The sequence below is a fragment of the Lissotriton vulgaris genome, chromosome 5 (assembly GCF_964263255.1).
Source record: "Lissotriton vulgaris chromosome 5, aLisVul1.2, whole genome shotgun sequence".
Lineage (NCBI taxonomy): Eukaryota > Metazoa > Chordata > Amphibia > Caudata > Salamandridae > Lissotriton > Lissotriton vulgaris.
The window spans coordinates 1,969,184,531-1,969,211,988 of record NC_141693.1 but is presented as its reverse complement, the minus strand read 5'-3'; the positions used below and the strand labels follow the sequence as shown (position 1 = coordinate 1,969,211,988).

The 27,458-nt window shown below is 43.8% G+C and overlaps 1 protein-coding gene across 4 annotated transcripts in view; it reads right to left on the bottom strand.

The window, feature by feature from the left end:
• Nucleotides 1–27,458, bottom strand: part of RABEPK (Rab9 effector protein with kelch motifs) — a 60,563-nt gene that overhangs the window by 27,576 nt on the left and 5,529 nt on the right. For 3 of the 4 annotated variants that reach the window (XM_086920584.1, XM_086920585.1, XM_086920586.1), the window contains exons 2-5: nt 26,903–26,961; nt 26,516–26,673; nt 25,512–25,664; nt 19,990–20,151 (exon numbers count right to left, since the gene is read on the bottom strand). In XM_086920584.1, coding sequence (XP_086776710.1) covers nt 19,990–20,151; nt 25,512–25,664; nt 26,516–26,673; nt 26,903–26,961 — 532 coding nt within the window. Of the gene's footprint in view, nt 1–19,989; nt 20,152–25,511; nt 25,665–26,515; nt 26,674–26,752; nt 26,867–26,902; nt 26,962–27,458 lie in introns of those variants that run through there. The other variant, XM_086920587.1, reaches the window with a different exon arrangement.

Here is a 27,458-nt window from a genome sequence, read left to right as displayed (position 1 = left end):
AACGTCTGGTGAAAATCTGCCAGATACCCATCCGCGCCAGGGGGGTTCTTACTTTTCATATACCTAACTGCACATCTTTTGTCATCCTAATTAATATGAAATTCAACACGTTAAATTTCTACAAAAGTTAGCTTTTGTAGGATAGCTTGATAAAACAAATACAGCTCTTGCCTGGAGGGACCAGCTCCTCGGCATGTGAATTACTGTGAAATATCTGTAACGCCCACTTTATTGGAAAATCGAAAGCCGCGTGGACCTCAAATGCAGTGGCGGCTGGCTCGCGGGTGGGGAGGCTAGTGCGGGGGTCGCAAAGGAGAATGGGGGTGGCGGGTGGTGTTACATGGGGGCATCCCTGCTCCTGCTTTCCTGTCTCCGACTACAGTAACAGGAAGCAGGCAGCCAGGCTCCCTCCCCTAAGCCAATCACAACGCTGCAATGCAGCGTTGTGATTGGTCTGAGCAATGTGACACAGCGCTCTGCCAGGGGCTGGAGGGGTGGGCACGTTTCCATGCAGGCTGTAATGCAGCCTGCATGGAGAACAAGGAAGTTCGCATGAGTGGTTTGGGCGGCCCGAGAGGGTCGACCAAACAGTCACTGGGCACTTAGGAGTGGGCAAACCATTCCTCCCCTGCCCAGCTCCGAGAGCAGAGCAGCTACGCCCACTCACCCGCCCGCAAAGCAGCAGGACAGGTCAAGAAGCATAAAATGATAATAGCTTAAAATTATTATCATTTTATATTTCTATTCTTCACACTGCTTAAAAGCAGTGGGGCGTAGCTTCTCAGCCATAGCAGAGGATGATGAGAGTACCACTGGATTCAAGATAGCCTGGCTGATGAGGATTATGAATCCGAAAACGGTCCCAGGATGCTTGTTTCCGGTCCAGGGAAGACATGGCTTGGCAGTTCTGGCTGGACTGTTCCCATGAGGCACAGGGTCAGACTGATTTGCATATGGCCATGTCTGAACTGGGGTGGCTGAGTGAGCTAAAGAATGGTGATGGATTAAACCCAGATCAGTTGACTGGGGTGAGTGTTTCATTTGCTCAAGTGCTCCGTCCATCATCCCCTTTGGTATCGCAAATAAGAGTATATTCTTTTTCTTGAGAATGAGTTGTTCTACACACATCTACTAACACCAGTACTTCAACTACAGCAGTCAACTCATTAATTTGATGATTAGACTTCCAACTAAAAGCTAGACAAATGTGAATGAATGAATGAAATATTATTTATAATGCGCAACTATGCCCAGTGGGCGTCAAGGCGCCTAAACCAAAATAAAAAGCTGATCGCAGACAGAAACAGAGCCTACTGGTATGCCTTAATAAAGAGCCAGGTTTTCAATGACTTCCTAAAGAGGTCGAGGGAAGGAAGAAGTTTGATTTCAAGGGGGAGTGAATTCCACATCAGAGGTGCCAATATGGAGAAAGCTTTGGACCCCCATCTAGCCTTCTTGGCTCTGGGAATTACCAGTTGGTGTTGCTCGCTGGATCGTAGACATCTGCTCGGGACATATCTGGTGAGTAATGAACCAAGGGCATCAGCCGAGCCTGCAGTTAAAGCCTTATATGTAAGGCAAAGGAGTTTAAAAGTGATCCTTGAAGGAATGGGGAGCCAATGGAGGTTCTTCCTCGCTAGGGTCATAGAAGCCAACCAGGGCAAAGCGAGAGCAAACCGCGCTGCAGCGTTCTGTATGACCTGCAAACGCTGAAGCAGGCCCTTGTTGGCCCCGGCGTATACTGAGTTACAGTAATCAAGCCTTGAGCCAACAAGGGCAATAACCACCTGTTTCCGCGCCTGTGGGGACAGATAGTGCACAATCCTTTTCAGGGTCTTGATGACACCCCAACAGGTCGCCACCGTTCTGTTAACCTGTAGCTCAATGGAGAGCTGGGTGTCAAAGATGACGCCTAGGTTCCTGGCAGATTTGGTAGGTATAGGGCAGCTACCTAAAGAAGGAGGCCACCAGTCACCCGACCATATGTCCTGGTCCTTGCCAAAGACCAGGACCTCTGTCTTGTCCCCGTTCAACTTTAGGGAGTTGGAGACCATCCACTCTGCAACAAGTTGCATGCAGGCCCTAAAGTTAGAAGCAGTTTCACTAACAGAGTGGGTCAGGGATACCATAATCTGCGTGTCGTCAGCATACGACACTACCTCCATCCCCTGAGATCTTACAAGTCTTGCAAGGGGGGCCACGTAGATGTTGAACAGGGTCGGACTCAATGCCGACCCCTGTGGCACCCCACATTGCAAAGACTTGGCAGGGGAGAGGTATTCACCTAGCATGACACGCTGCTCTCGATGTTGTAAAAAGGAGCTCAGGAGGCTAAGCGCCGGACCAACTACCCCTGCCTCCCTTAACCTAGATGTTAAAGTCAGGGGAGACAGGGTGTCGAAAGCTGCTGAAAGATCAAGCAGCACCAGTACGGTGGTGAGACCCAAATCTACTTTTCTGCGGATGTTGTCCATGACTTTCGTCAAGGCAGACTCCGTGCTATGTAGCTTTCTAAAGCCATGTTGGGACCCATCCAAGAAGCCAGAGGTATCAAGGAAGTTTGAAAGATGGAAATTCAAATGGGTCTCCAACATCTTAGCAGGGGCTGGCAGCAGAGAGATGGGTCTAAAGTTCTTCAGCACTCCAGGGTCTAAGGTGGTCTTTTTCAGAAGCGGCTTTACGATGGCTCTCTTCCAGAGTGACGGAAAGATGCCCTGTTCCAAGGCTCCATTCATTACCTCAAGCATCGGGGGAAGAATAATCTCTCTGCAGTTCTTAAGTACCTTAAGGGGCACTGGATCAAGGGGGGATGAAGATTTTGTTTTATCCAGCAGGCTATTGAGATCTTCTAGCGTAAGAGCCGGGAAGTGTTCAAGGGACTGAGGGGAGTCTTCATTCCAGGCTTCCAGTCGTGTAATTTGCGAGGAGTCCTCCGAACTGAGCAAGTTCCTCTGCGACTTTAGGGCTATGTAAATATCGTCTATCTTTTTATAGAAAAAGTTCGATATGTCATCACATAGCTCCTGGGAAGCAACTACTGGGTCAGGAACCTGAAGAGAGCAGAGGGAGTCTACAATTTTAAAAAGCTCTTTGGAGGATGTTAAAAAACAGGTTAGGTTGGAAAAATAGTCCTGTTTTTCCTTAATGACTCTCTTTTTATACTCCCGTGGTAGACTCTTATAGCCTTCTCTATCTTTGTGATCCCAAGATTTACGCCAACCACGTTCCTTCTGTCTACATTTTTGTCTGAGCAGCCTCAGATCGGCAGAGAACCAGGGGGCAGATGGCTTCTGTCTAGCTGCAGATTTCAAGGAGGGGGGGGCTAATTCATCAACGGCTCTAATAATGGCATCAGTGAGATCTTGGGCCGATTCATCCACCTTCTGCTTAGTTGAAATACTGATGTTGCAAATAAAAGGGGCAAGAGCCTCCTTGGTGAAATTTTTGAAGCTCCTTTTAGATTGTTTTTTGCCAATGTCCATCGCAACATCAGGACAGGGAATGTCTAAAGACAGCGGGACTGCTAGATGGTCAGACCAGGTAATTGGTAACGGTAAACCGACTTCTAGTCTGGAATCGTTGGAAAAAATCCCGTCAAGGATGTGCCCCGCCTGGTGGGTCGGGTGGAGAACGAGTTGGACAAAATCACATGCCTCCAAGGAATTAAGCAGAGAGGAAGTGTCTTTTGAAGCAGAATCCTCTAAATGGAAATTAATATCGCCCAGAATGGTAAAGTGAGGCCTACCAAAATAAGGTTCTAAAATTCTAAAAAGTTCTGGGCAAAAGTTGGCTCTAGACCCAGGGGGCCTGTAGAGTAATATGCCGGAAAAGGAACTCACCGGAGTGTGCGTAATACAAAAGTATAGCGCCTCAAAGGGATCCGTAGAGACTGATAAAGGTTTTATTGTGCAGGAGAGAGTAGATTTAAAAAGAATGGCTATTCCACCTCCTCTACAACGTTCTCTATCTAACCTTAGGAAGGTGTATCCTTCAGGTATGGCCAAGAGCAAATCATGGCCAGCGGACTCAGAAGCCCAAGTTTCTGTAACAAAGACCCAGTCAGGATTCCTCAGACTGACAAAGTCATGAAATTCGATCCCATGTTTAATCAGAGAACGAGCATTGACCAAAAAACCCTGTTTGGGTTGAGAGATATGGCTGGTGGAATGAGGAGGGATAGCATGAATACGGGCCTGAGTAGGACGAGTAAAAGAACTGTTGCAAGAGGGACATAAACGGGCCCGGCTCAGAACTTCAGGTCTAAGCCGATGATGGCAACAGAGCGCACGGGGTCTCAGGGAAAGAAGAGTACCGTAAAGGTTCTCCAGTGAAGGGGGAGGATGTGCGCCGGAAAGCCCAGGGTCCAGCCCGTCCTGCAGCGCGTCCTCAGCGCGGACGGGCGCAGACGGGCTGAACTCTGGCGTAACTCCGGCGTCAGTCTGGCGTCCCCGCAGCGCGTATCCGCTGCGCGTCTGCATGACTCTCTTAAGTATCCGCCTAGCGTCCTCCTGGCGACTAGAGCGCAATACCAGCCAATCAGCGCTAATGCTCGACCATCCCCATCCAAGATGGCGCTAAAAACGGACCTGCGCCGGGAAGCGGACCCGCCAAACAGCGGTGAGTGTCCCAAAGTTAAATGCAAGTGAGGGCCAGGCGCTGTCAGCGCTAGTTAAAAGCAGGGGATAATAACTAAAATCTAAAATAAATGAAAAACAAGGTAGTATTAAAAGCGAGCAGCAGCTCGGTTCCTGAGGTGCAATAGGCGCATGCACAGATCAACTGCCAGCTGTAGAGGAAGAGCAAGAGATTTACCTCTCTTAAGTATCCGCCTAGCGTCCTCCTGGCGACTAGAGCGCAATACCAGCCAATCAGCGCTAATGCTCGACCATCCCCATCCAAGATGGCGCTAAAAACGGACCTGCGCCGGGAAGCGGACCCGCCAAACAGCGGTGAGTGTGTTGTTGTTAAACCTCAAATCAATAATGCATTGTAGCAATCCTTCAAAAAATAATCAGTCTGCACACTTGGCACACAGGCGCTCCTCGAAGTTGGATTTTAGTATTTTTAAAAATACTCTTTTGTTATATATATTTGCAAGTACATCCTGAACCGCTGGATTAAAATGTAAGTCCTCATATCAGAGCTTAAATCTTAAAACGTATAGTTACTCCTATTGAAGCAAAAGGAGTGGATACTTTTTTGTTGTCGGCTTTGTTTAAAATTTAGACTTTTTATGACTTTATTATTCATGATTATATTTATTATTTGTTTACAGGAAAATCATTTTTCTTTTTTCCACTTTTTTTTCTAATATGAAGGAATTGTTTTATGTGGAACCTAGCAATTCAAGGTCATTGAAATCCATTTCATAAAAATGAATGGTCCAATACTCGCAACCCATAGAACAGTACACAGAAGCAGCTTCAATCTACCAAGTTTCAGTTTTATAACCTACAGGGCTGCACAATAATATTTTAGTGCAACTGTCTCTTCTTGAATTCAGCTAGTCTTCTCATTCAGCTGACTATATATAATATTTGTAATATTCTGGACTATCCAATGAGGGGAGAGCAAACTATAAAATCCCACAAGTTTAGTAAATAAGCACTTAGGCCCCCATTAGGATGGCGGGCGGACTTTGCCCGCCCGCCATCCTGACGGTACTAGGGTCCGCCCACTATAATCGCGGGGGACATTAGAATGTGCCCGCCACAGTAGCGGTCGCATCCTGCATTCCTACCATTGTGGTGGGCGGTGCACTCAGTACAGCCCGCCACAATCGCAGGAACGCATGCAGTGCATTTCCATGCACAGTATGGCAGGTAGCGCGCGGTGCCTGCCATGCTGTGCATGGAATTGCTGGGGGGGGGGGGGTACTATAGGTACCCCCCCATGTGCACCCACCACCTCCCCCAGAGTCCATGGGGCCCGCATCGGGCCCCCAATGCAGACTCCGCATGCCTGCCGCCATGGAAAGGCATTTAAAAAGACCCATCCTAATATGGCTGGCGGTGTCTGGTAGACACCGCCACCATAGAAACCCTTTTCCGCCCCGGGCATAAGGCGACCGGGGCGGAAAAGCGGCGGAGGTCTTTCCGTCCGCCACGGACCCCCCAGCCATATGGATGTACGTCGTTACAATGCATGCTTTTACAACGCATGCCTTTACGACGCAACTTTTACAACGCAAGTCGTTACAACAACTTGCGTTGGGGGGCGCTGGATAGTGAATAGTTTAATTTACTATTCCAACTCCAGTCCCCGTGTTTAGTAGGGAAGGTGTTGGATAGTAAATTAAAACTATTCCCTATCCTAGAGCGCCCCCCAGCGCAAGTCGTTGTAATGTAATGTAATGTAATATTGTTTTTATAAAGCGCGGCTTACACTCCACGGAGCATCTTGGCGCTAATCATTCGTGTCACAAAGAGATAGCAACCAGGGCCAATAAAAAATCAGTAGGGAAATGTCTAGTAAGTCTGGAAAAGGGGATTTAAATTAAAGCAAAACAGAAAGTGTCAGTGATTTTAAAAATCCAAGTTTTAAGCGCCTTTCGAAAAAGATTCTCTGACGGAATCTGACGCGGTTGAAGTGGGAGTTTGTTCCAAGCTCTGGCTCCTAGTACTCCAAGAGATTTTCCTCCTTTTGTGGCGAGCCTAAATTTAGGAGTCATGAGTAGATTTAGGTTGGAGGATCTAAGTGAGCGAGAGGGTGCGTATCTTCCAAACCTTTTGGACAGATAGATAGGGCCCAACTGGTGGTAGGCCCTAAAGGTGATCACTAGGATTTTAAATAATACCCTCTTGTGAATGGGCAGCCAGTGCAAGATCTTGAGTGCAGCCGAGGCAGATGACTTCCTAGGCCATCTCAGCACAAGACGGGCGGTGGCGTTCTGGACCATCTGCAGTTTATGCAGTACAGCTTTGCTGGAGCCTGCATAAAGACTATTGCAGTAGTCCAGACGAGATGTGATAAGGGCCACTGCTACCGTCTTCCTGGCTGTCAGAGGGAGAAGGTCAAAGAACCTTCTAAGGCCCTTGATTATATTAAAACAGGACCCCGCCACAGTGCCTGCTTGTTGTCTGAAGGATAAGGCATCATCAAACCGTATCCCAAGGTTCCGGGCCGTCATGATGGTATTCGGGGGGGACTTCTGCATCTTGAGGCCACCAGTGTTTGGGGGAAAATAAGTTTTGTTGGCCAAAAGAGAGGATTTCAGTCTTGCCTGAATTACATTTGAGATGGTGATTTCTCATCCATTCAAAGGTTGCGGCCAGACAGTCTCTCAGATTTTCCTCTGCCTTGGTGGTGTTATTGTCCAAGACGAGGATGAGCTGAGTATCATCAGCATAGGATATCGTGCTGATGTGGAAGGATGTAATCAGCTCTATTAAAGGGGTCATGTAAAGGTTAAAAAGTATTGGACTCAAACTGGAGCCCTGTGGTACCCCAGTTTTTAACACTTTTTCATCTGAGCGATGGCTTCCTAGTATCGTTACTTGCTTCCTGTGGCTGAGAAAGTTTTTCAGCCATTCAAGAGCAGTTCCTGCTATTCCTGATTCTGCTAGGCGGCCAATTAATACGGGGTGTGAGACTGTATCAAAGGCCGCCGATAGATCTAGCAGAACCAGGACGGCCTTTTTTCCTTGATCCATTGCTGTCTTGAGTGTCTCCACCGTGTGAAGCGATGCAGATTCCGTGGAGTGTTTAGATCTAAAACCCGCTTGATTGGGGTGTAGAATGTCGTTTTCCTCCAGATACCTAGTAAGTTGTTTGTTTACTGCTGCTTCCGTGAGTTTAAAAAGGAGTGGGAGCAGCGAAATAGGGCGGAGATTAGAGAGTGTAGTGGGATCGGCTAGGGTTTTTTTTTGTAAAGGTTTTACAGCGGCTAGTTTCCATTCAGATGGAATGGCGGCAGTGGCCAACGAAGAATTGATAATGGCATTAATGCTTGGATTTACAGTATTCACTAGAGCATGTAACAACAGAGGGGGGCAGGGATCAAAAGGGGAGCCTGACTTGCTGGAGAGGATAGCCTGACGGGTTTCATCGAGGTTAACAGGGGAAAAAGAATGTAACTGAGTTTTGCTATTCATTGAATTTGTGTTTTCAACAGACAAGGGCCCTAGGGGGTCTGGGAAGTCTTTGGTAAGGTTAAGTATTTTCTGTTCAAAATAGTTTGCTATGGAGTTGCATAGTGAAAGCGAGGGCGGGATCTCTTGTCGAAGGAATCTGGGATTCATAAAGTCATCAACTATTTTAAAAATATCTTTCTGTTTGTTGTTAGAAAGGTTGATGGCTTCTTGAAAATGATCTTTTTTAGCGTTTTTTATCATTATGTGATATTGTCTCCTAGAAGTTTTATAGGCAATGAGTTCGTCTGTTTCATAAGTACGGCTTGTAATGACTTGCGTTGTAATGGTTGCGTCGTAAAGGTATTGCGTTGTAAAAGTTGCGTTGTAAACGCTTTTCCCCCAGCCATACTAATATGGCGGGGGGGTCATTCCGGGACGAATGGCGGGCGGTTTGCCTACGCCAGGCCGGCGGTGGCTACCGCCGGCCTGGCGGGGGCGCTCCGCCCACCATCCTAATGGGCCCTTTAGTTAGGTAAATCACACTTTCAATCAAACTAGAAATTACACCAAGCAGCTGGCCTTTTACCCTGATAAACATGTGGTAAATTATTTAAGCAGCACCAATATAAAAATAAAAGTCAGAATCAAGCCACTGTTTAGTAATGGCCGACTTGAAGGCCCTTTTACTTTTTATTTTTTTTTAATGCAACCAAAAGATTTTGCAATCAACAGTGCAGGCAGCCTCAGGAGACACCAAAAAGGACCACTATATAGCCCACTCCATCACAAGCCCACACTTAAAGAACTCTATTACAGCTATGAGAGAATACAGGGATGGAGCTCACTGAACTATACGAAAGTCTCTGTCAGAGTTCATGCTTGAGAAGGAAAGTAAGGATGTCTCCCAAAGACGGAAAGGTTCTCTGATACATTGTGAAGTGCAGATGGGAAATTACCTTCAGAAAAATATTAAATCACATGCCATTTGGAGGAGGACTGAACTTCATTGAAGAGATTCACAAATTGTTCTGTTCTAAGGTGGCTATGATTAATGGTTACTGCTTTGAGGAACTGACAATCTCACAGGAGATTCCTTATATTTGAGGAGGCCCAACTGAAACCTTCAGAGAAGGGCCCTGGCTGTGAATCAACTGATACATAAGAGGTCCTGGATGATCTTGCCATCCCATAGAAGGTCTTGCAGAAATCCAAGAGTCCAAAATGACCAGTCCAACCAAATACTACAGGTTCTTTATTCTAAGATTATTTCATTGCTTCATGACAAGTTTAAAAGGCAGTGTATCTAATCTTGTATGATTTACCTTTTTGTGCTGAGCACATATATGAGCAATTTCCTTTCCACAAACATAAATCCCATATTATACATTAATACCTCATCTCTGTGTACGGAGCAGAGTACAGAAAATTATAATGGAATGCTCTTAAACACAAGTCGACACCGCTGGCATACATCCATTTAGTCATTATGTATAATTAAAACACTAATCACTATATTCACCCTTCCTGAACTTCATCTAGTTATATTTTTTGTACAGTCGATTCTGTCAAGTAATCTTTGGCAACTGCATGCAACCCTGTTATTCAAAACAATGATGCGTCACATTGCTCTTAAACATGTGTACACCGCTGGCATAAATCTATTTAGTCATTATGCATAATTAGTATAATGACATAGTAGCCACAATATACAGCCTCTTCAGAAACCCAACTTAGTTGTATTCTAAATGTTTTTTTTCGTCAATGAAGTTCTCTTTCGTAGCCATGAGCAATACTTGATGTGTTAAGACATTATTACTATTACAGAGCACTTCAATCACGGACCATGTCTGGGATGTCACCCTATGAGTAACGGACATTCTCATTGCTCCATATACATGGATTTGTCCCTCTATTACAGGGGTCTCCAAACCGGTCCTGGAGGGCCAGATCCATGCCAGATTTTTAAAATAACTACATGTATCTCAATGGGGATATGCACAAAATCTGGCATGGATCCGGCCCTCCAGGACCGGTTTGGAGACCCCTGCATAGGTCAACAATTCATCTGGATGAGAATATCTGATCTTTTGCATTAGTATGGATAGGTATGGATATCTTCTACTGTCTAACAATTGGAAATAGACATCTTAGTGATATGTTTCCTCACGCAGAAGGTATCTATAAGTTGATTTCCAATATAAAGATGATCAGTGAGTGCCCTTGAACTCTATGGTATTGGCTGATGATTTACAAATCGTCTGATGACACGGTAAAAATGATTGGCATAATGTTCCTCAATGATCATTTTCACAACACTCTGATGAGACTTATCTATCAGCCTACCAGCAGAAAGACCACAGCGTCTAGCAACAACTCCTTTGCTACACGATAGCCGAGAGGGCTTGGACAATGACTTTATAGATGGGAGATGGGAAAATGCCACATAAATGCTGGGATGGTTTTGAGCTTATTGTCCAGGAGGACGTCGAACTGAGCCATGCATCTCACTCGAACTTGCAGTAAGCAGTTCGCCCACCTCTATTGACAATAAACTGACACGTGAACCGAAGATAAAGAAATTGTACCTTAAGTATGTGGACTTCTTTCATTTGAAAACAAAGAGTATAAATTCTTCACAGCAAGAATGACATATTTTTAATGGGGAAGTGCCAAGTGATGGAACAACCTTCCAGCCCATATTCAGTTCTGCACTGATTTGTAGCTTTGAAAGCAACGAAACGTTTTAGCACTGCATTGAGAGAAATGATCGGGGTCGCACCCAATATTCCCTTCAAGACGTATTTAACTCAGCTCAGGTTTTGACCCAGCACTTTGAGACCTTCTTGGAATAACGATCAGTTCAAAATAAGCACAACGATTTGGAATTTATAGCATAAGAGAATCCCTCTCAAATGTGAAACATCAATCTAATTCACTAGTTATCTGCAAGTTCGATAGAGGAGCAGGTAGACCTACATGCACATTGATGAAGCGTGTACACCTAACGTTGAAATAATGTTTGAGTTCGTCATTCCACAAGATTTAAAGCTACACTAAATCTGAAACAAATGTCTTGTTGTCTCTATGTCTCCTCTGTGCCTCGCACACATTTCTTCACCATTGTGCCACTGTTTGTGGTCTCATGGCTCTCGTTCTGATCCGTTCCCCTCTGGATAAAGCCCAGTATTTATAAATGAAACCACCCCAAAAGGCTTCTCGACATCCCTCCACAGGACAAAGAGACCTAGCACACACTGTACAAACTCGGGGTATAACCACCAGATGAACTTCACGCACCTCCCAAAGATGAAGCCACAAAGCCACTCCAAGCAATAACCACTCCTCCTACAAGTGAGATCTAGAGCAAGAACTCGGTACAAACCGAAAAGAACTTGCTCTCAGAAAACAAACAGCGACGAAAGGCACGTCACCCGCAAGTTTCCTACGAGACCACGGGCATGAATGTTTACCTACATCAAACATGGCCACCAAAAGGACAGCAATAAGTTAAACCCGTCGTCTAGTGTTTCAGTTCAAGAGACCAGAGCTTTGTATACAGCTGCTAGGACCTGTGTGCAGGGCGGTGAAGGGCAAAAGTTCTGCCTCCTCACGTGCTGCCTGAAGAGAACTGCCGCAGGTAACGTGCAGGTAAGTGATGAAGCCGGTGTGATTGACAGATTGCGGAAGGTGCCGGGTACATAACGCAAAACTTATTTGCAGCCCAACACAACTAATATAAACGCCTGCAAACCCCGTTCAACACAGTTGTCGTTTCTGGGGCGGAGCCGGGCCTGTATGCGTCCAATCACCATAGCAACAGCAGCGCATTCCCGCTGTCACATGAGTTCAGAATCGTGTGTATGTTTCAGCATAGTTGGGAACAGCTGGACAGCAATAGAAGGAAGAATAACTTTCCAATTATGAAACAAGCCTTGATTAAATCACCCATTTTCTCATTTATTTTCAAACTCCTTTAGCTTCAGAGCGCTCGCCACTTGAGCAATAGTGCGGGTCACACGTGCCTTTTGAATAGGTACAATGTGGGCCGTAGTGGTAAATATTTCCTGATGTAAAGTGAGAGGTACACCGCATACACAACAGTAGTGCAGCTCCCCTCATGCTTTAACCAGCAAGTTCCATGTTGACTGGGAGATAAAAAATAACGATAGGCGCGAGCCATGTGGTTTCAATTATCGCACCCGAGTCTGGGCAAGATATTTGAAACCCCATGGCCGCCGTGCGGGTAACCGCCACCAATAGGCCATGGGCGGAGCAATGCGCCCGCCTTTGGCCAATTGGGTGCTGTCTTTGTTAAAAAGACGCACGCAAAGGCCAATAGCGTAGGACAAAAGAAAAGGCACACGCACAAGCGTGTGCAAGTGTGAGGGCAGGTTTCAAAAGGCCCTACATAAAGTCGTTTCCAGAACAGCACATTTGCCCTGTTACAGGCTCGACCTAAAAAGGGGTAGCGAATGTAGATCAGGTCACAGCAGACCGGCCACCAAAAGTCAGTGTCAAACAAACCGGTAGGGATCCCGTAATCAGAACAGTCAGAGCCAGCTTTCCTCACAGTGTCAGGTCACAATTGGGGAAGGAAAGGGTCCGAGGGAGGGGGTGAAAAGGGTGCCTCACCATGATCTGTAATTCGACGACATAGATTAAACACAGAATGGTTACAAAACTCCATAAAGAACTGAACAAAAGAACCACGGTCAGAGCACAATATACACAAAATTGGAGGTCAGGGTCAGTTACCTTCCAGGCTGGTACTGCCAAATATTTTCAATCTTCTGGGCGTTCTTCTGTGGGTATTCCAGCCACAAATCCAGGGTAAGACAGACCTCTTTGCCTCTCCAATTTTGGCTACAACCAAGAGCTGCAGTTTCTTCAGATGCCAGATGACTTCTTCCTGGCCACGCATGAAGCTCCCAGGCAGCTGGGTGAGCCATGAAAGGCACATGGCCACAGTCAGAAATAGATAGTAGGCAGGTGTAACCGCTCCTCCGAAAATTCCCACCTCTAACTCAGATTTCCTTTGTTGCACTTCCTATTGTTTTACTGTAAAAAATCCCAGGAAACCTTGCCCTGGGTCGGTGTGTGGAGTTCTTAATTCTCAGCCAGTGGCTGTCATATTGACATGAAGGAACTCCCTTTGAAATCCAACTATGTTTGGTACTACGGTTAGGTCCCCGCCTGTAAAGCGAAGACAGACTGACTGGGATTAAACCACAACCAAAGGCTTTCCTCGTATGTAGACCATGCTCTCTATTAACACCCCAGAGAACCAGGCCCGATCCAGGCCATTGTCATCTGCGGCTCATTATTACTATCCTGATCCACACTCCAAAATAACTGCAAGTGGATGGAAGATAATTAACTCCTGCCAACCCTCCAGGTGACAGGCCATTGTGCAATGCATTGTAACTGTGAATTCCCAGGGATTCTGTGTCACAGTGAATAAAAAAGAAGTTATCGGGGGTTCTTGGAACATCACCTACAAGAGAGGATATAGGGGTGGGAGGGGGTTGAGGGGTGCATTTTTACCACGAAAAATAAAATGTGGTATGAAGTTTTGACCAATCATTGACAGGTCTGCCCATGTATTCACAAATATCCAGTGCTGACATTTTGCATGTGTATGCTTTGTTAATCACACTCAGACTTGTAGTAATAGGAATAAGAAACCACTCATTCAACACATAGTTGCTTCAAAGAAGCGTCCTGGCGCTAAGCAGAGTTCGCAACATTGGCAGCTAGGAACTGAGGAGGAACCTATTGAAGAAGAAAGCTCTTTAATTTAGTTTAAAAACGAATATCGTAGGAGTCTTCCACAAGGCTATGGGGAGATCTTCCTAAGTTTGGATGCAAGATAGGCAAAAGATCTGCACCCTTTTTAACTTTGCGTATTTTAGGAACCTGTAACAGCAAAAGATTGTTCGATCTCAGCCACCTAGATTGATGCTAAGGCTTAAATCTATTCCTAATATAAACCGGGCTTTGTGATAAAAAGCTCTGTAGGCAAGGAATAGCGCCTTAAATTTGATGTGTTTAGAATTGGTAACCAGTGACGAAGAGGAATTCGCAGAATCAGTCTAGCTGCTGCATTCTGGATAATCTGGAGTCTGTACTTTAAGTTCACTGGGAGTATCAGGTACAGGATGTTAGGATAGTCCATCCTCGATGTGACTAGTGAATGGACAATGGTCTTCAAGGTATTATCCCGAACTAGGTGAAGCATTTTCTTTTTAAAGATTTAATTTTCATGAAACAGACAGATGAGATATTTTGCATTTGAGGACAAATGATAAATTGGAGTTGAGTTTGATGCCCAGATTTCTTGCTTGAGAAAAGGGCATGCGGCATAGGTGCATATCATAATTCTTTCTTTCACCATTTAATAGCCTCTGGGGAGGCCTTTTTTTTAACTGAATTTTATATAGCACAAACTTGACCCGATATCGGGTATCAGAGCACTTTACATAGCACCAGTTGCATTACATGAAGACACATTCATTTTTGCTAGGCACGGGGAGATAAAGTGATTTACCCAGAATCACAGGATGATCAGCGTCGTTGCCGAGATTCAAACTCAGTTCCCCAGATCCGAGGTCGACCTCCCTAGCCATTAGGCCAACTCCCCTCCCCAAGAGAGAGCCTTTGTTACAAATAACAGAATTTCATTTCTGTTGAATGTCTTTTTAGTCCATAAGAATAGCTTTTCCTGATAAACTGGAATAAATGGCCTGAACTTTTTCATTGAACTAAATAGACAAATCGTAACACAATTCCAAGGTAGAGGTAACTTTCTTTTCTAAAGCTTTGGTTAATAGTAAGGATTGGACTCATTTTGAGAGCTATCGCCAAGTATTAGAAGCTGTTGAATTATGTGCAGGGAAATAATCAGAGTATGCCTTGTGTGTAGATTTGCGAAAATTCATGAATGTGGATTTATATATAAGTTTGTCATTGGTATTATAACGTTTTCTCTTCAATTAATTGCAAAACATTTTCTTTTCCTTTAAAGATAGTGTGAATTAAGGAGGCATTGATTTACTTCTTTTTGAAAACTTAGTTTTAAGGGGTGCCATCCAGAATGTTTTACCTTGGTGGCCACTGAATCACAGTTCACACCAAGACTATGGCCTCGCTCTCCCTCACAGATTAAATAATCTTGTTTCTTACACACTTCAGAGAGGAACAGCTCAACAGTCAACAGAGTACCATGGCTACTTTAACATTCATGTAAATGTCCTGTTGCTCAGAAATCAGGCACCAGCACCCTAAAATGACATATGACACCAACACAGATTATCTCGGTTAGATGACGATCTCCAGACCCAAACTGAAGACACATATAACATATGCGAATGGGACTTGCCAATAAGTTGTAAGGGCCACCTTCCTGACTTGCCTCATGGAGCATAACTGCAGAGAGTTATGCCACTGAAATAATAGCCTCCACACTCACAGCGGACTGGGGGGGCAATCGGGTGACCGAACAACGCCATCACAGAGATTCTCCAAAAACAAACTCCACAGTCACAGATCAGCTCCTTAACCATTCAAGTGTAAAGCTGATACATAATCTGTCAGAACAGTGCTTTATAAAAAAAACATGTAGTCTAGCAAAATACAGTACATTTCTACATATGTGGTAAAATAAGAAAGTCACTTTTTATAAAATGAAACTAACTTATAATATAGAATTCTTCAGATGAGTTTGAAGATTGCTGGATAAATCTTGTAATACGTTATTTTGTATTGTCAATTCTGTTAACTTTTTAAATTATAATCTTCTAGCAACTGATCCTTTATTTAGATATATTACAATAATTATTTTGATCTTAGCTTCTCCATATGATAAGCAAATTATCTTCCTTGATTTTTGCTAATTATTTATTTGCTGAGCTTTACAATAAGGGGTTTCAGATTCTGAACTTTGGTTTGATGTTAAAAATGTATGTGCATGCTCTATCTCCAACGCTGCTCCTTGAAGAAAATGAAGCAAATTAGATGTCAGTTATAGAGAGAAATCAAAGGGAGTACCACATATAACTCCTTGACAACCTAGACCACTTTTTTTCTCCTCAAAAGCAGTGTTCATCTTTTCACACCTTACTGTTTGTTTTTCCAGTGTTTATTAGAATTCATAAATATATTCATTTTTCCAAGCCATTACAACTTTGATTGTCTTTTACCAGGACCTCAGTACCATTTTAAAAGCTAACTGTTGATATAATGCAAGGTTTTACTATTTGTCTTATCAGGAGAGACCTGTGGCATAATTTCTAATAATTATAATCTCTTTTTTTAAAAAACCATCCTCCTTCATCCCCCTTTTGTTAATTTTGCTGTTTGGTGAATAGATTCTTGTGCCATTTCGATCACCCTTACTCATTTCTACTGCTCCTTCCTTCTTCTCTAAAAACATTAAACCCCACACTAACGCCCTTGTACTAAAGAGCCTTGGAGTTTTGCAGCAATCCCTGCTGCTGGCAGTAATAAAATCACAGCATATCCTTTACAAGATAGAATCTACATGGCTGCAATTTTCATTAATCAAGGTTTTGTTTCTGATGGCCATTACATCAACCTGACAAAAATAGAAGGGGTAGAATTCTTCTCAGATGTATAACATATCTAACAATAATTCCTGAAAAGGTTGTGCAACAGACGGGAATTGATGTTCTCACAAAATGTGCTTGTAAGTGATCATGGCAGGGCACCACACTTGTCATTTTTTTCTGCCTCATTTGGAAACAGAGAAAGGTAAAGGCTAGAATATGGATGCCAGTTATGACAATTTACGAGCCTTGGCAATGCTACGTTTTACTACTTCCAGGACATTGATCATATGGATACTAATGCAACTTTGCTGCTGACATGGCACTTACACAGACCCAAAGAGGAGGTTAGTGTCAACACTGTCATTCAGGTAAATCAAGTCTGCCATGCTTACAAACTAAAATTATCAGTCGCCTGGGTTTACAGACAAAAGCCGTGGTGCTCCTCAGGAAGTGGAACATAGCCCTCTAAATGTTTTTTTATGAGACGCATACGCAGCGAGGTCACGGTGTAGTACAGAGGTCTTCAATCTGTGGGGCGCGACCCCCAGGGGGGCCCTGGAGCCCTGGGAAGGGGGTCGCGCATTTCCAGGCCTCACTTCTGCCTGGAATTTAAAACATGCTCTACTTTTTGAAAACCGGGAAGCATTGTTAAAATGCTACAGCTGAAGTTAATTGTCTCCTGTGCTGTGAAACCAAGAGGCTGGGCTGGGCCTGAAACAATCCTTCGTGCCAGGGTGCCTGCTTAGCTGAATCAAATGCAAATGTGTATTTTGAGGTAATCTACAAATGTAAATGGTGAGTGGGAGTGGTTCTGGCTTTAATTGCTTTGTGATGGCAAAGATATTTTTTTTAGTGGTAGCAAGAAGAGTTAGAAAGTGGCCTGTGAAGTGCATGCTTTTAATTGCTTAGTACCTCTGAGGTGGTGTTAAAGGGATAGTTATGCAAAAAAAATACATTACTTATGGTCTGGTATTACTAAAATCTACACTTTGAAAGCTCCATTATATCCTAAAACTATTTGCACAGTTTGTAGCAGTCTACCTTATAATGTGTGTGAAACAAGAATAAAATAATGACTTACACTTTTACAGTGCTTTCTGTCACAGTCTGTGACCTCGTAGTATTAAAATTCAACAAGTCAGTGTTCCCCAGTGCACCAACCAAATTTAGGGGCAGATTTACAAGGAACTGGCACATCTGCATAGATGCGTCAGTTTCCTTGCATCAGTGCCTAATGTCCTTGCATAACCATTGATGCGCTGTATTTACAATACAGTGCTCCATGGCACAAAGATTAACAGATGCGTCAGAAGTACTGACGCATCTGTTGGCACAAAAGTGACGCGTCGCTGGAATTGCTCATAAAAGTGACGCAACTCCAGCAATGTGCCACAACAGATAGGTGAGTCTCACACTCATCAACCATTACACCTGGTCTGAGCAGGCGTAGGGATTTTGAAGCAGTGAAGGCATATAGCGACGCAGTGGAATGTTGTAAATTTCACTGCGTTAGTTCTACATGGCTTTTTGCGTGGGAACGCCTAGCCTGCATACATTATACCTGGTGCAGGTATAATGTGATGCAGGGCTTTGCAACGTGACGCATCTCCCTAGATACATAACATTGTAAATTGCCAAATTGTTTGCGCCGCCTTTGCGTCAAAAAAAGTAATGCAATTGTGGCGCAAGAAGGCACATGGGGCTTGTAAATCTGCCCCAAAATTCTGTGGCTCTCTGGATACAGACACAGACCTCTGCAGTGCATTAACCAATAGATGTTTCCTAATGTACTACAGTGCCTTTCCTACTGAGTAACAACTTTTAAAATGTATTTTTCATTTAAGCTAGCCATAATTTTATATGTAGCTACCTGATGGTGAAAGACCTAAAAAAATAGCAAAATATTTGGGGGCTGATTTATGAGAGGCTTGAGCCGCCGGAGCATAATTTTTTTAAAGCTCCGGCAGCACAAGCCTCGCAATCATATCTATGAGGCAATACAAAGTCACCCTGCATGGCTATGAGTGCCCTCATACATATGGAGTAAGACAAAGCAGCACAAGTCGCTGCCTAGCCTTAGTCTGTCAAGTAGGAGTTCCATGGGCGCTGCGGTGGGTGTTCCCACGCAACACCCATGGATTCTGACGCTGCCCCAGATTTACCAAACCATGTACACCTGGGGCAGCTCCAAAACCTTACTTTTCCCCACAGCAGGCGTAAAGAGGAGACCTGTTTTCATGTCTCCTCTTATTTGTTCCTCTTTCCGTGTGTGCTGCATTCTGCAGCACACATGGAAAAAGGAAAACCCCTCTCGGGGCACCTTCCTGCACAAAAACAATCCTGTCTACGTTGGTGCTAGGCAGCAATTTATGCGTCAACGCAGGTGGAAAGGACAGGAATGCACCATATTTCATAACGAAGATGCATTCCTGCCCTTTCACATTGGCGATGGCCAGTGCAGCAAGAAGACTTGCGGCGCTGCCCTGGGCCAATTCCTTATAAATGAGGCCTTTTGATTTTAGCCACACCTTTGAACACGCACTCACGCTCACTGATCTTTCATTTGATAAACACTGTTTAATATTATTTCCCCACTGTAAAAATGATTCGCTGTGGGAATTTGGGGCTTACATGGTCGTCGTTAGTTGTCAATGATGAGGAGTACCTAGTTCTAGAAATTTTTGTCAGGAGGGGGTCCTTACGCCTAAAATATTTTGACAGGGGGGTCTCGGCATCAAAAAGTTTGAAGACCTCTGGTGTAGTATAAAGAGCAATTGAGTTTATATTATGCAGCATAATTTTCAAAAGGTATGATTGATTGGTCATAGGTACAGCAAGACGTTTTGAAGAGAAACAGGTGGAATAGTGAAGTACTTCAGAATGTTGAAGAGTGCACAGGAGCATTATTTATCTGCAAATCATATGTGTAGCAAGGAGACAATCGGGTGCTCCTTCAGCAGGGCTGCATTCAAAGCTGGAGAGATCAGCCATTCCAGAATACAACTCCATTGCACCCACTCAAAAGCCTCCCCCACTACATCCCACCAACCAGTCTGGCACAAGGGTTTGGGCAGGGATTCTGAAATCCATATGGCTAATCCAGTATATGATGGCCAAGACACAAGACGCCATTTTAGGAATTCAGACTAGTCAACTTACTTTGTGCTCCTGGATCTACCTTCCTATAATATTTGCAAAGGCAAAGAAATATTCAAGTGTACAACATGCTAGTAACACTTGCCAAAAGTAGAGAACTGGGAAACTAGAAAATGAATCCCAAAACAGAAACAAAATCCAGAAAGAAGTGCCACTAATAGAGTTAAACAGTTCACAAGATGTTTTCAAGTTACCTGAATTAAATACATGAAGCATTGTGTCCTCAACTGGCTCACTTCCTTTTTCTCCACCTCCAAAAACATAGAGTTTATCCCCAATAGACGACGAAGATGTGTGGAATGTCCTCGGTGATGGAGGCGAACCGCTGACCTTTGGACTTTTCCAAGCTCCAGTTTCTATTTAAAATTAAATATATTTGTTAAGTAACTTTAGCAGAAATGTAACCTTCGTGCTAGTATTAATTACACCCACCAGGTCACAATTTCATAAGTTGGAGCTGAAATTTAAAAAACAAAAAACAATCCAGTAAGAATAAATAATGCAAAAAAGACAGCAGGCTTTACAACTGAGCCAGGAGTGCATGGCTGCATAGTTAAGGGTGTGGAGGATAAACTGGCAGATGTACAAACCCTCTATTACATTACAGAGCTCTGAAGTTACTTTTTTTACGGCTGTCCACGAAAAACACTGCTGTATCTTTTGCATATTTAATTTTTTATTAATTTTCTTTTCTTTTTTCTTGTTCCCTTTGGTCTACTTTCCAAATTTTCATTCTGACTACTATTTTCCGTCTTTTATCCTCCAGCCCTTTTCTCTTTCTCTACTGCTTTTATTTTTGTTTATTTTCTTACTCACTTGTTTTCACTTTCCACGTTTCTGCCTTACAACATTATTTTGCCTTTTTTGTTTTTCTACTTTTTTTATGTATTTATTTATATTGCTCTTTTATGGTAATTTTGAATTCATTCATGTATAATTTTAATTAGCTTTTTCCTTCGGTATTTTATTTTGAAGTTTTTAATAGTGGATTGTCACTTGAAAGTGTATTCGTGATATATGCAACAACGTGAATTTAAAATCTTCCTGAAAAAGACATAACCCAACAAGCCAGTGCAAATAGGGGGTTGCTTATAGGGAAAATATGATCTGAAAAGCTGGGTCCTTAACAGTTGACAAAAAGTTATTAGATTGAAGTTTATTCTTGAGTCACCTAAAGAGAGTTTCAGAAGGTGGTGGCAATCCCTAAACGTGGCTGGTGTTGAGCATGGGAGGCACAGATTTGAAGACTTTTGAAAAGTGTACCCCCGCTTTGCAGATCTCATTTGCTGCCAGAGACTTCAAGTCAGTGCCTGAGATTTGAGAGCGAATTGAGATATAGGGCATTGTAAGAGAGAGAGATCCCAATTTGAACCTCCCTCAACAGGAAACCAGTGTAATTCGGCGGAGTCTAGCTGTGCAATGGAATGTGGCTTGTAAATGTACACATTTTGTATGATGTATGCTAAAATCGAAATATCATGTTTCAATTTCAGATCACTGTTAGAATTTGTATATGTAGAAAATGACACCGAACATTACTAAAGTGCAAGACAGTCTCTTCTGTCCTGTCTTCCATCGCTGCACCAGAAAGATAAAATCCATAAATGGGTTAATCAACTTGTGAGTACAAATGTCGGACAAAATTCAAATAAAAAAAACCTGAAAAGACAGTCATCCATTGTAGTAGGTGTATACGTGGCTGCTCTTATTGCTTTTAACTCTGTAGGCTCTGTGACATACGAGCCTGCCTATAGAAAGTCTTTTAAGATAGTATTGATGTCACTAGTGCATGTAATGGCATTTTGAACAAGGATTTACTAGAGTTCTATCACAAACACTCATACTAAGTGTGTATTATACTTTAGTATGCAGCATATGCAAATGAAAAACAAAAAACACAGACCCCGGAAAGCAGTAGACTGAAGATACAGACTCCTTGAAAATTACCTTACGCGTGCTTCTGAACTCCATTGTTTTTTATACTTTATTCACTACAGTATGCCAAAGGATACATATCAATCCCAAAGTGTAATGTAGTGTTTTTAGGTCTCGGCCTAGCGTACACTGCGCAGCAGTGTCGTGCAGCAGAGATTTTCTGATCTCCAGTAGTGGGGCTTGAACCCGCCTCTCTCTTCCATTGGCTAGCTCCATAAATGGAGGCTAGCCATTGGAAGAGATATGTGTCAATCATTCTTGGAGCAGATTCGTGGGCGTTTCTGTGTTTTTTTAAGCTCCGCCCCTTTTCCATCATGCAGCGGTGGGCGTTTATTTATTTTTTTCAAGTCATGTTTTTGTCATTCCTAACGTGTCTGTTGCAGAGGTGGGCTGCGCGATTTCTGTTGCCGGGATGGATTTATCTATTTGCGAGCCGGTAAGCAGCATTTTGTAATATTTTTTTTATTTACTTTGTACGTCTACGTGTCGTCTCCGTGTACCGTCGTCCGTGGCTTGTCTCCGTCTTCCGTTTTTTTGTTGTTTACTTTGTAGGTCTACCCCTTGTCCTAGTGTTGCCGCTCCCGGTCCTCTCTGAAGACCCCCACGTCCCAGTCCCGCGTGGTTGTATCCTGCCCCTTCCCGCTGTCCGTGTCTGCCCTCCTCCGTCGCAATCTCGACTCCCCCGCCTCCCTCTGCTGCAGCACAGTGCCCCTCCCTCCACAGTGACATGACATCCTTGCGCAAAAAAAAGGGTTTGCAGGTAGCGAATTTCTCTCGGCAATTGTCTGTGTTTTGTTTTTTGCCTTTTAGTAGCCCCTTAGGTTTGTTGTTGGTTTTTATTTTTGTACACAGCCATAACTGGTAATGGACCACCATATTACGTATTTTCTTGCAAAGAAATGACCCGCCTTATTTAGAGTAAGTTAGTAGATGTAAATCTAAAGATTTGTGAACGAAGTGCAAAATACTCCCGGGGAGATTCCACCAACATAAATGACCTTCTATCTTCCCAGAGGCTGTGTAAACCGTTGCTCTCAAGCGAGGTTCAAGTCACACACATACACTTCACTTACATTGGTTGTACTATGCCATTAGTAGGCTTGACTTCAATAGGCCATTACCTGACTTTCCCTTGTTAGGCGAGTTCTGCGAACACCTAATTCTAAATCACAAGCCCCTAGTCTTGGGAGTGGGTGGGAGGGGGAGGAGAGCTCACACCCACACTGAGTATTGTAATTGCCTTCATATAGAGTAGTAATTTTAGAGTGTTGTTCATAAAAGGAAATCAACTTGCTTAGGATCTCGGGGCTCACTTGCCTGCCTCAAGCATGGAGTATTGTGACAGGCAGTATGCAAACTTGTCTGTGGGCGTGTCAATTATGCCTTGCTCAGAGTTCTATATCCAGTGGCCTAGATCGGAAGCAGTTGGCTCTTAATGTGATTGTTTATTAAAGCCTGGCCCACAACAATATGGACGTCGAGAGTTCCCGCAGTTCAGCAGCTGTAGTTGTGTTGAGGGTCAGGTAATGTCGGGGGCTCACCACAGAGCGAATTACAAAGCGTTTAGGGTTAAAGTGGACGTTGGGCGAGTGCTAGATAAGTGGGTTGAGAGGTACTCAACCTCAGAAAGGTGCTTTCAATTCAGTATTGTAAACACGCACGCATGGCTTGTTTCAATTTATAAGCATTGTATTATTGCCTCATTTTGTATTTTGCCACACTTTTTCTACAGTAGTGTGCAGTACAGAAAGTACCTTATGATCGTGCACAGTTCTGCCTAGCGCAGTCTGAGAGTAGGGGCTCCAGGCGCTTTACCCTGGAAAGTTTTGTGCTGTGCATCCGTCTGGTTACTGTTCCCTTGCACTAGGCCTGGCTAGTGTTTGGCGTGGTGCTTCTGGTGTGGCTCTCAGTTTTGTACGGGTGGCTTGTTCACTGAGCTGCAGTGTGTGTTGGGACGGTGCGGCCCTGGGTTTGCTGGTTGTGTAGATACACCCCACACCAGTGAGATGTCCGTCCCTGGCAGGTGGCAGTACAATGGGTGCACTGCCGGTGTCTGCGTGCTGTGGATGAGGGGTGTTACACGTGTGTGTGTGTGTGGTTCTGTGTCTTTGAGATGGATGTGTGTGGTGTTGTGCCTGATGAGTTGTACGTGTTTGTGAGTCACTTGCCTCCACAGTGGTTGCTGAGGTGGGCGTGCCTTAATTTCGTGTTGAATTTATAAGATTCAGAATGTTCTGTTAAGAATTTTTCTCTGTCCTTGTTATAGAGAGAAAGAGTGTGTCACGTTGTGTTTCTGTGTTGCTTAATTTAGTGAAGAACTTCACAACTGTTCTTATAGAGTTGTGCTTGGTATGCGGCGTTTGGCTAGTGTGTGGCTCTGTCTGTGTGTGTGTGTGGCTCTGTCTGTGTGTGTGTGGCTCTGTCTGTGTGTGTGTGGCTCTGTCTGTGTGTGGCTCTGTCTGTGTGTGTGTGTGGCTCTGTCTGTGTGTGTGTGTGGCTCTGTCTGTGTGTGCGTGGCTCTGTCTGTGTGTGGCTCTGTCTGTGTGTGTCTGCCTGTGTGTGTGGCTCTGTCTGTGTGTGTGGCTCTGTCTGTGTGTGTGGCTCTGTCTGTGTGGCTCTGTGTGTGTGTGGCTCTGTGTGTGTGTGGCTCTGTATGTGTGTGGCTCTATGTGTGGCTCGCTCTGTGTGTGGCTCGTGTGTCTGTGTGTGGCTCGCTCTGTGTATGTGTGTGGCTCGCTCTGTGTGTCTGAGGCTCACTCTCTGTGTGTGTGGCTCGCTCTGTGTGTGTGTGGCTTGCTCTGTGTGTGTGTGGCTCACTCTGTGTGTGTGTGGCTGTGTGTGTGTGGCTGTGTGTGTGTGGCTTTGTGTGGCTCGGTCTGTGTGTGGCTCTCTGTGTGTGGCTCTCTAGGTGTGGCTCTCTGTGTGTGGCTCTGTCTGTGTGTGGCTCTGTCTGTGTGTGGCTCTGTCTGTGTGTGTGGCTCTGTCTGTGTGTGTGGCTCTGTCTGTGTGTGTGTGTGGCTCTGTCTGTGTATGTGTGTGGCTCTGTCTGTATGTGTGTGTGTGTGTGTGGCTCTGCGTGTGTGTGTGTGGCTCTGTCTGTGTGTGTGGCTCTGTCTGTGTGTGTGTGACTCTGTCTGTGTGTGTGTGGCTCTGTGTGTGTGTGTGTGGCTCTGTCTGTGTGTGTGTGTCTCTGTCTGTGTGTGTGTCTCTGCCTGTGTGTGTGTGTGTGTGTGTGGCTCTGCCTGTCTGTCTGTGTGTGTGTGGCTCTGCCTGTGTGTGTGTGTGTGTGTGTGTGTGTGCGTGTGTGTGTGGCTCTGTGTCTGCTAATACTCTCTACTTCTCTCTAATGCTCACCTATTGCCATTGTAAATGACAATACCATTTATTTATGTTTTTTTTAAAATGAAGAATGAAAAAAATGCCATTTACCATGCCAATAGCTCTAACTTTAATAAAGCCGAGACCATTGCATTGTAAATGCTTGTTATATCTCTAATCACTGTATTAGGATGTGTTTTCTTGCATCTATTAATATTCTCATCTACCCACTACTATTTTTCCATTCCTTCCTAATTTTAAACCTAAAATATAACACAAGAGACTTCATATAAATGTACTCCGGGAAGGAACGGTCAGGCCTATTCCCTTTGCCATTCTTCTCAGTGAAGAGGAAATATGTGGCGTTCGGATTAACCTCGATTTATTGGCAACATTGCTTCTCGAGGTGTATTCCAGCCCTCTTGCAGAACAGAGCCATTATCACAAACACTTAGGGGTTTACCTTGGTGTAAGACTTGCACGCAGTTTCTATTTCCAGACTGTTCGGCACCTCCAAACACCCAAATGTTGCCAGTCTTGCCAGCTGGAATAAAGCTAGCATGTTCGTAACGTGGCAAGAGATTGTCCCAGTCCGGTACATCCCATTCATGTAAGTCTAAAAAACAAAACAGACACCAGCTGCAGACATCGGTTTGTAATCTGATGATCGCAAGATCATTTCCCATTAGGGCGACAGAGGCTATCATAGTGCTAATGTAGAAGAATTAAGTATTATAGGGTTAGGTTAAGAAAAACTACTACTTAAATGCTAAGCGACAAATCCATTTCTGTTGAGAGGGACATAAATAGCCACTTGTATTTTCAGCTTCTCAAATACATCGTCACATTTAAAAAGAAATAGAGAAACATATTGGTTTGTATCTGTATTTATGTGTAAACAAAATCAGTAAGAACAAAAAACTGGAAGACTTATTTATTATTACTACAAGGGACTAGGCAACCACAACCTTCCATAAACAACACAGGTCACAATTGCCACGACAGAAACCTTTTCCATAAGATCCGTAACAGGTATGTCAGCATAATGGGACCATTAGAATCTAGTACCAAAGTGTATTCCAGAAATTTCAAAACAGGATTGGAGCTATTGTAGTACCAACTCAAACTCAGTATATTGCTGTTATGAAAAATGTAGTGCTTAGGCTTTCTTATGTAATCCTGCTTAACTGAGCATCAACATGATTTAGCAGGCGTTCTTGCTGATATCCACTGTGCAAAACTCTCAAGGACCAAAGAATGTCAATTCCTTAGAAGTATGAAGTGCATTTTACATTTTCTTTTGACCCATCTCAACCACAAGCAAAGGTATGGGAATGTCATTCAAACAAGCCTTTGTTAAAATAGATTTGACAACAAGTTGAGTTATGTCCAGATGCATTTTATTCAGCTAGTTTTGGCCACTAAAATGCAAGGGCCTTCAGGATAAGACTCCTTCCCTTTTCTTACCAAGGTCTATAATGTAGGCATCTGAAAAGCTTCCATTGGGATTAGCTCCGCCAACAATAACCACTTTGCCTTTTCTGCCATCTTCCGCTGGAGGCAAATACAAGCAGTTGTGTCCAACACGTGCACTTGGGCACAGTCCACTGGGAATCAAATCATACCTTGAATGCCACAAACACAAACAAAACTAATATTTAATGTATGGTCATAAATAAACAAGTAAATGAGACATTCCAGTACCTTTCATCCAGGATATGAAATCCAAAGTGGTTTCACAGTGATAAGATATAAAATACAATGAGGTCTGAAAAGAAGACAGCGGCACGCTCTGCGAGACCACGAGGACAATAAAGCATGAACCCTTTTATGTTCACGTATCCTAACACTGACCATGTTGACTTTTGTGGGTTATCTTCTGGCTCCAAAACTTGCAGGCGTTCCATACTATCCTAAGAAGACAAAAGGGATAAACTAATAAGTTATATTTTAAAAGTAATGGGATTAGGCTGCTTAAAGTTCATTTACTTTTATTTTGTTATTCTCTTTTCTTCTCTTGGCATGCCATTCCCACACAAATCTAGGTTTACCCCTCAAGCACCATGAGGTACCACTTTGCTGTCTCCCATGCTGTTGCAGATTGATCCCATTAAGGATGCAGAGATCAATTCACCTCCACATAGACCCTAATGAGGCAAATGAGTTGGAATATATCAAGACCATTCAGTTAGAATTACCTTGGCCTTGCATATCAGGTAAATTACCCACACAGCAGGGAATATAGACACATTTTCTCACTAATCACTTCACGGGTATAGTCCATAATCAAAAATCAGTACAGAAATATCTTCTGAAACTGCTAGAGGGTATCTGCTGGGTAATTTGTTTATGTAAACTTTATTGCTTGGTTTCTATGAAGTCCCAAACAACCAAAAATGGGAAAACTCTA